The following is a 13,085-nucleotide window of genomic DNA, read 5'->3' on the forward strand; positions in this document are numbered from 1 at the left end:
ACAAAGCCCTAGAGGTGAACCAGAATAGGATTTTAAAAGGCTACATCATGTCTAGGAACTAAAGAGCCAGTGGAAGTTTTTCAGCAGGAAAGTAATATAAGAATCGTTTTAAGACAAGAATATAAACAAATATAAAAAGAGAAGTATTAAAAAATGGACAGGATGGGGAAGAAACTAGGACCAGAGAACACAGATGGCGGTAACGCTGTACTTTTTTTGATGAGTAATGATGCTCTGGGCTGGAGCTGGAACAAAGGCAGCACGGAAGAAAGAGACTGGATTCAGGAGGTATGCAGAGATATTATGGCAAGACCTGCCCATCCCTCTCCCAGGGGAGGTCCCCAGAAGGCAGCTGGAAATAGGATCTACCACTGAAAAGAGTTCTAGGATGGAGATTTAGAATTCAGAAGTCATCAGGAAGAGATGGTATCACCAGGAACTGGAAGACCAAGAGAAGATGACCAAGCAGGAAATTCTGGGGGCAAAGTAAACAAATAGAGGATTTGAAGGACCGTTTCTGGAAAAGGCTCCAGTGCTCATCTGCTCTTACGAGTTTCCTTTTCCTTTTGTATCCTGTCTACAGAAGGGGAGCAGGTCTTGACCTTTCAGAACTTCCGTTCTGCCTGTTCTGCCCTCATCTCGAGCACAGACACTATTTTCCTTACAAAGCCATGGGCTGGCTTTGTTCTGTCTCAGGGAGAGATCCCAGAGCCCCAAACCCATGCCTGTGCAACAGGACAGGGGAGGTCACATCTCAAAGAAATGTTTAGACAGTCAAGTCTGCAGACCCTGGTCATTATTCGGAAGTGGTGGTGGCTACTGGTTCTCTGAGAAATCCGCTGTGGCACTGAAAAGGGCATCTTGTAAGGACCATGAAATGCTCACATTCAGAGAGTGGTAGTTACTGGAATCACTTAGGAGAGGGGAGCATGAAATGCTGGTAAGAAATTGGAGGCAGTGAGTTGTTGAGGTTCTTTCAAAGAGATTTAAACAGAATATTCAGGTCAGTCTGTATCCCAGGTCAATTGAGAGCTCTTTATGCAATCTTTCTAAAATTATGGCATCAAATATATGGAAAGCTAAAGGTTTTTCAGATGATGATCACATACCCTGCCGTTCACCCCTATTTTCTATACTGACTTGATACTTCAGTATACTTAACAGTAGACTGAAAATTTGGACTTTGGGACAGGCAGGTCTGGGTTAGAATCCCAGGTCTGCTATTTAATAACTGAGGCCACAGGGGAAATCACTCAAACTTTGAACCTCAGTTTCCTCAACTGTAAACTGAGATAATACCTCCTGTGGCCGTTAATATTGACTGGATTGTTTAACTTCTGTTCCATTCCAACTCCCTTATCAAGTGCCTGTGGATACAACAAAGGCTGGAAAAGTCAAAGGCAAGTTTCCCAGACTCCCTTGCAGCTGGGTTTCATATCTAACCTAGTTCTGCCAGGTAGGGCATGCCTGAGGGAGACTCTGGAGGTAGACGTGGGCGGGGTAAAGCTCCAAGAAGACACTGGATCTTCTAGTAACCACTGTAGAAGTGACTGGTATTTTGGGAATGTGGAGGTGGAGTTTCAGCATTTGGACCCAAGTATGTGACAGGAGACAGTAGCTGTGGGGTTCCCCCAGAAAAGTCCCATGTTCTGGCCGAGCATTCTCCTGGTTGTGTTGTTCCTGACAGTACAGAATGCAAACTGATTTTCACTGCTCCCCCAGAAATTCTTAAGCTGCTAAATACCCTGCAATAATTGCCATTTTGTTTAACTACTAGTTGGAATGGATTCCCTTTTTTTCAACTCATAGACCAACCTCATAGGGTTTTGTGGGAAAGGCAATGTATGTAAACTAGTACAGTGCTTAACACCTCGTGAGCCACGTTACTATTATTAGTGAATCGTATGTCCTCAATCGTATGTCACAATTAGCGAATCAGTGTCCACAATGAAGTAAAAATAAGCATCCTGCAACTTCTTAAGGATTTTCTGATTTTATTTTTTGAAACATATTTTGGTTCTAAGATTCTTAGTTCTACGTATTATAGAGGTTTTAGTTTTGTGCACCGTTAGGATCGACAAAGTGAAACATTAATTATCAAACTAAGAAATATGTACTCTTTAAAATGAGGAAAACCAGGATAAAAGAAAACGACCATATTGTTTTTTACTTAAGTTGTGGAATTGTCTACAATTTCAGTACCAGACACAGTTAGGAGTGATCTTAAAAGACTTTTAGATAATGGCTGAGAAGGTCAATAGTCTTTTGTTCTTTCCCAGGCTCTGCTTATCTTGTTAGCATCTTCTGATCTCATTGGGGAGATTCCATTTATTTTGGAATCCATAACTTAACATAAAAGGTTTTTGCCAAACTTGCATTCTTATCTTTTATTTAGGGAGACCTTACTGTTTTCAAACATTTGAGAGTAAGAATGGATTTAATTGTGTTTAATCTTTATTGGAAGATATGTAACAAGATGCTGTAAGCAAAGCTTTTAAGCTTCTAAATACTACTGTGATTTTGTTTATGTTCAATTACTTTCATAAGTCATTGACAAAAAAATAGTAGTTTTTTTTTTTTTTAAACTTGAATTTATTACTCATTTTCCTTTCTGGATTCTCCCCAAACTATTTACTGGATGTTGAGCATTTAAAATCTCTGTAGAGCAGGGCACCTGGGTGGCTCAGTCAGTTGACTCTTGATTTCAGCTCAGGTCATGATCTCACTGTCGTGAGATGGAGCCCTGTGTCCAGCTCTGTGCTGGGCATGGGGCCTGTTTGAGAGTCTCTCTTTCTCTGTCCCTCCCACACTTGCCCATGCACTCTCTCTCTAAAATAAATAAATTAATTAAAATTAAATAAAATACACAAGAAAGAGCAGATATAACAGTTTTATGAATGTAGTCAGGATATGGTTTCTACTACTATGTACAATTAAAAAAAATTTTTTTATGTTTATTTATTTTTGATAGGGAGAGAGAGACAGAGTCAGAGCATGAGTGGAAGAGGGGCCACGAGAGAGGGAGACACAGAATCCGAAGCAGCTTCTAGGGTCTGATCTGTCAGCACAGAGCCTAATGTGGGGCTCAAACCCACAAACGTGAGATCATGGCCTGAACTGAAGTCAGACACTTAGCCGACTGAGCCACCCAGGTGCCCCTATTACAATTATTTTTAATAAGCTAGTTCCCTTTTATTATGTTCTCTTTAAAATGAATTGTGGTTCTATAACTGTTAAACTAGTATCAGATAAACCTATAAGATCATTAGAGTCTGAAGTCATAAGCAGTAACATTCTAATTTCAAATTGTTTTGTAAAGCAATACCAAAAATAAGAGACAAAAAAACCCCTAGTATTATAAAAAGATCTAAAATTCTTTTAAAATAGGATGAAGAATTTTACATTTATGATTTGGGTTAAAAACTGCTAAGGAGGGGTGCCTGGGTGGCTCAGTCAGTTAAGCATCCAACTTCAGCTCAGGTCATTATCTCATGGTTCGTGGGTTCAAGCCCTGCATCGGGCTCTGTGCTGACAGCTCAGAGCCTGGAGCCTATTTCAGATTCTGTCTCTCCCTCTCTCTCTGCCCCTTCCCTACTCATGCTCTGTCTCTATCTCTCAAAAATAAACAATAAAAAAAATTTATTTTAATTAAAAAAACTGCTAAGGAAACTTACTGTACATGTTCTCTTTTTCTCGTATTTCTTATGTGTCAATATTTGGGGAAGAAGGGTGAAAATGAATGTACATTTATTTACATGATGCCTATTATTGGTGAATTAATAGAATTATCCCTTATGGCTGCTGAAAAAGTTTGTTAATAAAATTCATTAATTAATTTGAAGTTTGAAATGTATTTAGATCTAGGCCTATGATTTTAAGCATAATTTATGAAGCATGAGATAATTAATAAACTTTTAATTGATAATTAAAATTATAGCTCAGTGATGTCTTTCATCAGGAATTTTTTTGCCCACAGAGAGGGTATGCATAGATTTTTTTTTAATGCTAGGCTCAGAGTTTATTGTAGATACACAGTCTTACTGATTATCACAATTTATGATATACAGAGATGAATGCTCTATTCTTATTAGAAGAGACACATAAAATAAGATTTGTTCATAACCATTTTTAAAATAAACTTAAATTTTAGAACAGCTTTAGTTTCATAGAAAAAGAGGACAGGGGTGCCTGGGTGGCTCAGTCAGTTAAGCGTCTGACTCTTGGTTTCAGCTCAGGTCATGGTCACACGGTTTTGTGCGTTTGAGCCCTGCATCCAGCTCCACTCTGACAGTGCAGAGCCTGCTTGGGATTTTCTCTCTCTCTCTCTCTCTCTCTCTCTCTCTCTCTCTCTCTCTCTCTTTCTCTCTGCCCTTCCCCCACTCATACTGTCCATCTCTCTCAAAATATATAAACTTAAAAAAAAAAAAGAGGACAGGGTTCTTGAATACCCCATACTTAGTATACTCTACAGTTAATATCTAACATTATTTTAACTGTCACAACTAAGAAATTAACATTGGTATATCACTATTAAACAAATTCCATATTCAAATTTCATTAGTTTTTCCCTAATTTCCTTTTCTGTCCCACGATCCCATCCAGGATGCTTCATTACCGTATACAAGGCGATTCACTCTTTGTGCGTGAAGTTTAAAGGTCTTTGGCAAATGCAGTGTCACCTTTCCACCACAATAGTGCCATACAGATTAGTTCCACCACACTTACAAAGCCCTCTGTTCCCAATCTTTTGAGAATTCCCAGAGGATCAGTTTTCAGACTGATATTTCAGCTTGATCTTTGGTTGGGAAAACCTAGGCTGTGAATTTTTTCAGGCAGTGGTTCTCAATCCTAGCTGCACACTGGAATTACCTGGCAACCTTTAAAAAATATTAATGACTGGTCCTCACTCCAGATCCTAGTTTCACTGTTCCGGGGTGTGGGCCTGGGCATTGGGATTTTGAAAAGTTCCTGAGAGGCTCACAATGTGCAGGTACGATTCAGAACCACTGATCTTGTGTTCATCTGTTTCATGATTGGATTCAGCTGCATTTTGATAACAACACAAATTATTAATTGATGCATCTACATCATTTTGGGGGGTAGATACTATGAACTATCATGTAAGTTTTTAAATAAGTAATATAGCAAGGATGCATTTCACATGCTAACTAATCATGTACACAAAACACTCTGGCTGGAGGAGGCTTTTCTGCTGTTATTTCCTGTTTGATCAACCTGGGCAGCTCCAGGTTATTTCCTCGAAGGGTATTCAGCCATGTTTCAGGTTGGCTTGACCATCATCTCTGGACTCTAGGATGCTGCTAATCCCCTGATATCCTGCCACTTTCCCTACCCAGCACGTGGTTTATGGCCCCTGCCTGAGTGTCTGTTAAGGAGTCCCCAGGCTCTAGGTTTTATGGACTATCTGGTAAGCCCAGACCTGCCTTCAACTGTCAGCTACCTTCTATGACCCTCTTCAGGTTGACACAGGAACCCTGCAAACATTCTCCATACCCCCTGGCGGCTGAGGAAGACTGAGTGGCCTCTCTCGGGTCTGCTCTAAGCCTAGATCTGCCTTGCAACCATTTCTGCTCCACTTCAGTTGCCCCTTGCCAGAATTCCCAACAGAAGATAGGCCCACAGGTGCACTCTGGGGATCCCCAAACCCTAAATCCATCACAACCCTCCAGAGTTTCAACCCCTAGGAGGGGCCAAGGAGCCAAGCCCCATCTTTAAATCTAAAATCTCCCTTTCTTCTTCTAGTTCCTTCTTATAGTAGAAAGGCAGCAAGAAGGGAAAACTGAATCATGTTCTCATTCCTTCCCACCCTATGGTTTACATCATGAATTCTATGCTTGCTGTCCTCTATGTTCTGCTAATGATACACAGTGCCAAGATTTTAGAATTTAAAAAACAACTTTTCTCTCTCAAGAATCTGACTTTCTTGGGGTGCCTGGATGGCTCAGTCGGTTAAGCATCCGACTTCAGCTCAGGTCATGATCTCACGGTTCGTGGGTTTGAGCCCCATGTCCAGCTCTGTGCTGACAGCTCAGGAGCTGCTTCGGATCCTGGGTCTCCCTCTCTCTCTGCCCCTCTCCCACTCCCACTCTGTCTCTTGCTCTCAAAAATAAATAATAAAAACATTAAAAAAAAAAAAAGAATCTGTATTTCTCAAAATAATGGGCTGTCAGACAGTTGCTTCTCTTGTTTTCTAAATATCCCTTCAGAAATCCAGTCTCCTTCTGTGCTCTGGGCTGTATCTGTTTTCTGCTCCAATGAAGCGAAAGACACTGACTAAAGTGACAAAGCATTTGAGGTAAAAAGAAGATTATGGCAAAGAAAAATCTCTATTGATGTCTCAGAGTAATACCCCTCTACAATCATATCATAAAGTGATATGGACCTGCTACATCAAGTGAATGTCAATTTGCAGCCAGATAAATTTGGAAAGCAAAATGATTTCAGTGCAATTTCTAGTAATGGCCAATAAGATGTACTTGCATTTAAAAGCACATAGATCTTTCCTCACAAGTGACAGAATAGGCTGAACATCTATTTTAGGGTTGAATAAAAGTTCCAGATCACATGCATTCAAGACCTGAGGACACAGAAGAAGAATATCATATCCAGTCTGTATATATATTCCAGGAAGATTTCACTGCCAAGGTGACAGCTGTGGATAGCTGTCCAGAGGAACTTTAGTCAAAGTCTATTGAGATTAAAAAAAAAAAGACGAGGGGCGCCTGGGTGGCGCAGTCGGTTAAGCGTCCGACTTCAGCCAGGTCACGATCTCGCGGTCCGTGAGTTCGAGCCCCGCGTCGGGCTCTGGGCTGATGGCTCAGAGCCTGGAGCCTGTTTCCGATTCTGTGTCTCCCTCTCTCTCTGCCCCTCCCCCGTTCATGCTCTGTCTCTCTCTGTCCCAAATAAACGTTGAAAAAAATAAAATAAAATAAAATAAAAAAGACGAATAAAAACAAATGAAGAATGAAAATCCCTTGGAAGAGCAGATTATTAACTCTGTGGTCCAAATCAAAAGATGAGTAACCAGACTTTGCCATTTGTTTCTTCCTCAGCTGGAAAGACAGCTAATGATGCAGAATGAAATGAGAGAAAGGCAGATGGCTTTGCAGATTGCTTGGTCTCGAGAATTCCTCAAATATTTTGGAACTTTTTTTGGCATTGCAGCCATCTCTTTAACAGCTGGGTACGTTTGCTATTTACTTTAAACTTGTCTTAAGTAATTTACTTATTTTTTCTTTTGACATTACATATTATCATAAAGTTGACCAAGACAGGACTTTGTTGCAAATAGCGTATATGTAAAAACAGTAATCACTTATAGCTTAGTCCTTGGAGATAACTGTAGAACCAGGGTAGAAATAGTTAATTCTACCTCTAGTGTCTCAGATTTCTTCTATCCTTTTCTCCATTTTATAAGTTACAGGACTGACTTGATACCAAGATAGAAGAAGTCCTCTGCTAATTTATCTCCACAATCCATAAGGGGGATATAGCAATACTTAACCATTTTTTAAATGATTAATCTGAGCCTCAACGTCAAATAAAGACGAGCAAGTCATAGACTCTGCTCTTGAGAATTACAGACTCTGGGGAGATTGTGGGTAAGAAAATTCTATTTCTGTAAAATACTCAAATGAACTAAGTACCTTCTAAAATGGAAGACATTCGTCCAAAAGCAGGTAATTTTTTTTCATTGAGTATGGAGATAAGTATTTATAGGCCATTCTTGATATTTATTCTTTTTTGTTCTTGAACCAGAGCAATAAGAAGGAAGAAGCCAGCCTTCCTCTTCCCTATCATTCCATTAGGCTTTGTCCTCACCTACCAGTATGACTTAGGATATGGAACCCTTCTCCAAAGAATGAAAGGTCAGTTTTTGATAAAGCAGAGTCTATTTCTGATTCATCTTCTGGTTCAAGGATCGTCTCCTTATGATCCCTTCATTTATGGGCATTTTGACAAGACCCCTCTCTCTGAGCTTCCAATGACCAACATATCTGCTCCCTCTCACAGCAGTGTGCTACAGTCAACTCATACCAGCTCACGTGAACTATCAAATTTTCAGGAATTTGTAAGCTGGTTGTTAAATACAGTCATTATTAAAAATTAAATTATATAAACTTATAATTAAATAAATTACAAAAATAATATTAAATTCTATTAAAAACAATGGTAATATATACTCAACTTACCAGTTTTTCATTATTTTACTATTATCAGTACTCCTAAGTTATGTGTATCTATTTTATGTGTATCTACTGTATCTGCATGGCAGAAATGCAGATACAATATACAGACACAATAAGATACAGATACAACCCTGACTTCAGTGGCATCCCATTGGTAGCCTGAAATTGGTCATGGTGGGAATATTTACACATGGAAATCTGCAAACACCAAATCAAGGCTTGATTTACTATTTTGTTGATTGTCTAAGCCAGGGATTGGCAAACTATGGCCTGCAGGCTGGCCACATGTTTTTGAAAATAAAGTTTTATTAAAACACAGACATGCCCATTGATTTCTGAATTGTCTGTGGATATATTCCCATTACCACAACAGAGCTGAGTGGCTGCAATAGAGACATAAGGTCCCACAAGACTAAAATATTTACTGTCTGGCCCTTTTAAGAAAGCTTGCCAACATGGTCTAGACTGAAGGAAGTGAAGAAGAAAATGTTAATACTGTAGATTGTGCTTAAATGTTTGTTGTGTCAATGGCTATTACATTGTGACTAGCACAAACAGTTGAGGAAATATTCTCCCAACATTTAAAAACTGTTATCTGAAAAATAAATAAAGTAAAATAAAATAAAAACTGTTACCCGATTCAGCTAAGTTGTCTACATCATTCTCAAACAAATAACATTCCAACATATGTTACTGTTTCCACTTTTGTCCTACTCATTAGTATAAATTAAAATACCAACAAACATTCATGTTGGAATTATACTCTCTCATCAATTACAACTATAGATTAGCTATGAATATAATATTTCAGGAAAAAAACATAAAAACATTCTGAGAATCAATTTGCTATGGGAAATTTATGATAAAGTATACAGAACATTTTATTATTTTTTTATAAATTGTGTGCTACATTTATTTTATATAAGTAAAATTATAATAAACTTATGTTCATAATAAACTTATATGCTTTTTTTTTTTTCCGGGAGAGGTGGTTGTTAAATAATCACCAGCACCATGCTGTTCTCACAGAACTCTGGATTTTATTGCCCTAGAAAATAGCACTGCCACTGTCCCTTCTTCTTGAGCCTTTGACCCAGAGCATATTGGAAACAGTGCTTTCCCAAGCCTTTCCTCTCATGGGCTCTGTGGGCACATCACTGTCTCTCAAGCTCTGTGGGGACTGATTTGGTACAGGAAGGGAAGAAGTATAGACTCCTTTGCAGGTATTGGAATCAGGGAGTAGAACTTCTCTTTCCCAAGCCTAGAGAGATACAAGGGTTATATGTTCTTAAAAATTCCCATTTGAAGATGGAAATACATTTTCCACACAAAAACTGCAGAAATGTTTCTTGGGGTCAAGCATTATTGGTATCATATCATAGTTCAGCTATATTGTGGGCTAAACAGTTTTTTGTTGATGGCCTAGAAATTTCTTGATTGCATTATTACTATGGGAAAATGCATTAAACACTTACCTACAAATTAAATTCTGGAGTGCAATCTCATTTTATGCAGGAGACTAACTACACAACTGATTTACCAATGTTAAAGCTCATTTCAATAACCTACTCAGTTTCATGCTACTCATCTGCTTAAGAATTCATTAGTCTGATTTTGCAAGATGAGGAGCTCTGGAGATAGATGGTAGGGATGCCTGCGCAGCATTATGAATGTTTTTAATACCACTGAACTGTATGACTCAACATGGTTAAGACAGTAAATATTATATGTATTTTACCACCATAAAAAAGAATGGGGGGAAAAACTCACTAGTCTTGAGTTCAATTGTTTCATTGTTTATATGGACATTAGAATTCTCAGCGCCTCATAAAAATTAATATGTACTATTAAATGTCAAGCCTGCTACACAGCATTCACTTGAACATATTACTAATAGAGAACAAGTTTATTTTCTAAGAACATTGTGATTGTATGTTTGGGAAGTAATTTTATTACAGGTCCATCAGAATCCACAGAACATATAATTTTAAAATTTCAAGACACACTGTGGGAATTTCCTGTTTAAAACAATATATATAGGGGCACATGGGCAGCTCGGTCAGCTCTTCTCAGCTCAGGTCTTGATCTTACAGTTGTGAGTTAGAGCCCCATGTTGGGCTCCTCTAATCTACCAGGAAATGTGCCATCTTCAAAAGTTTAGGTTATAACATTTAGCCCTGTTAACTAGTGATGACCCAATATACACAACCCTTGTTTGACTGAATTTATCATCAGCCTTTCTGCAAACACATGGTGAGAATTTGCAGTATGTGAGGCCCTATCACATGGAAACATCTAGTATGTCATCAAAGGCTTCTCTAATTACATATAATTTATAATGATTTTTACTTACTACTTAAGACAGAGGCAAAAAAAAAAAAAGATGTTTGCAGATGGTTGAAACATAATAATTTGAAAATTGTAAGCCCACCCTCTTGGGCCTGGGGTACAAATTAACTGTGTGCTAAAATAGAGGTACTTAAAGGAAACATTTGCCTTCATTCCCAAGGAAAGTTTATAGAATGTCAACAATGTAGATTATAATTTTTTTAATCTTGCTAATTAGTCTTCAACTGGGCCCAAGACAGTACTAGCTGTTATTTGAAAGAGGAATTGTTTCTAAAAATGTATATTCTTGGGAAGCCTGGGTGGCTCAGTTGGTTAGGCGTCCAACTTCGGCTCAGGTCCTGATCTCACTGCTTGTGAGTTTGAGCCCCACCTAGGGCTCTGTGCTGACAGCTCAGAGCCTGGAGCCTGCTTCAGATTCTGTGTCTCCCTCTCTCTCTGCCCCTCCCCTGCTCACGCTCTGTCTCGCTTTCTCACCCTCTCTCTCTCAAATATAAAAAATAAAACATTAAAAAATTTTTTTTAATGTATATTCTTGTGTGTATGTATGTATACTAAAGAACTAAAGACTAAAGAACACTTAATATTATTTTGGGTATAAGTGGTTTCAGGTAAAAGATTAGCTTTTCTGAAAAGGTAGAATTTTAATAAGCTTTATTTTCTCTTATGTGTGTCGCTTATATATTAAGGGCAATATAGCAAAGACTTTTTGGCTTCTCCATCCCAAACCCCTCCAAACACAACTAAGGCTTACCATCCTGACTTTCCTTCAAGGGACTAAGTATTACACATGGTATTCTTTTTCTTTTACATTTTAAAATGCTGTCTTCTATCAAATAAAATCTATGGCATATCATTTATCTCTGAGTCTTCAGAATTCCTTTCCTCCCAAAGGAAAGAATGGCCTTCCTTTGGGAGTTTCCTTCCCCTAAGGACAATGGGTGAAACATGTGAATGTGAGATTTAGGGGCATGCCTCCAACACTGTTACAGCTTGTCATTGCGATATAGCAATTTGGCCTTCTCACAAAACACTAATGGCCATTTTGTCACCTTGCATATTTCTGTACTTTATTTAAGGTGAAGCTGAGAACATACTGGAAACAGAAAAGAGTAAGTTGCAGCTGCCGAAAGGAATGATCACTTTCGAAAGCCTTGAAAAAGCCAGAAGGGAACAGAGTAAATTCTTCATAGACAAATGAAATTATGTTTACCCACCGAATCTCAAAACACATCATTGTTGACTTGAATCATGGTTTTTACAATTTTTAGATGCTTGAGATTTTGATATAATGGATTTTATTTTAAAATATTAAAATGCAAAATGGGTTTTGTTAAATGATTTTAAGATAAAATTTATAACATTCAACACAAAATTATGGAGGTACTCTAAATAACTTATTTCCTATATATGTGTGTATTACAAATATCTAAATGTATAATTAATAAATTATGTTGTTTTGAATTTCTGGAAGCAAATGTCCTGCTGCTCTCATTTCTCTGTCACACATGTTCCCTATCACATTTCTCTCCCACCAATACTTCTTTTATTTGGATTTGTCGATTGTCCTGTCTCTACATGATAGAAAACAACTAGTATTAATGACTAACATGAATATTGTACTTATTATGGCCACTTATTTTTTTTGCATATATTATTGTAATCATCCCAACAATCCCATAAAGCAGGCATCATTTTACGGCTGTGGAAACTAAGACACAGAGAGCTTAAATTACTTGCCTAGAGCCATATATAGACTTGAACCTAAATGGTTTGGCTCCAGTGAATATGCTCTAAAAGGCCTTGAAAAGGTTAGACCTTTAACACATTCTTGCCAAGAGAAGACAGCTGTGAAAGACAAAAGGTAAACACAGTCAAATGACGATTCAGGACAGAGCTGCTAAAGAGGTGGCAATGAGGGGAGGTTGATTAGGATCCTACCTTTTTACTTCCACTCACCAGGAAACCTATACTCATAAGATAACCCTATTTAGCCCCATTCCTACAGTTGCAAACCCTACATATATTAGAATAATTACAAAGATATTTCCTGATACCTACTCTGTATCAAGCACTATTGTAGGCCCTAGGGTTACATGAGTGAATGAACAGACAAGGTTGGTGCATCTCAGGCAAAGGAATGTGTTCTAGTAAGGGGTGGAAGAACTGAGGAAAGGAACAAACAAACATGGAGATAAACAAGACCATTTCTGATGGTGATGAATGCTCCAGTAGAAATAAAACAGGATGATAACAGAGTGATTGGGAGCATGTGGGGAGGGGGGACTATGGATCTGGGACAGTAGGAACTGCCTCTCTACAGAGGTAACATTTCGGCTGATACTTGAATGGTGAATTAACCAGTCCTGTGAAGAGCAGGTAGGGGGACAGGGAAAGGATCTCAGCAAAGGGAAGAGCCAGAGGAAAAACTCTGAGACCTGGCATGGCCAAAGAATAGAAAGGCCAAGCAGAATAGGAGGAGATGAAATCTGAAGGGGGAACACAAGCCATTGTTATAAACAATAGTCA

General features: G+C 38.4%; 1 protein-coding gene across 5 annotated transcripts in view; it reads left to right on the top strand.

Moving 5' to 3' along the window:
- PLGRKT (plasminogen receptor with a C-terminal lysine) overlaps positions 1-12,034 on the top strand; it is a 43,204-nt gene extending 31,170 nt beyond the window's left edge. For all 5 annotated transcript variants that reach the window (XM_045470263.1, XM_045470264.1, XM_045470266.1 and 2 more), the window contains exons 4-6: positions 7,074-7,204; positions 7,780-7,889; positions 11,636-12,034. In XM_045470263.1, coding sequence (XP_045326219.1) covers positions 7,074-7,204; positions 7,780-7,889; positions 11,636-11,757 — 363 coding nt within the window. In that variant the 3' untranslated portion in view covers positions 11,758-12,034. The remainder of the gene's footprint in view (positions 1-7,073; positions 7,205-7,779; positions 7,890-11,635) is intronic.
- Positions 12,035-13,085: the final 1,051 nt, after the last annotated feature.

Source organism: Leopardus geoffroyi, chromosome D4 (genome assembly GCF_018350155.1).
Source record: "Leopardus geoffroyi isolate Oge1 chromosome D4, O.geoffroyi_Oge1_pat1.0, whole genome shotgun sequence".
In the NCBI taxonomy this organism is placed as follows: domain Eukaryota; kingdom Metazoa; phylum Chordata; class Mammalia; order Carnivora; family Felidae; genus Leopardus; species Leopardus geoffroyi.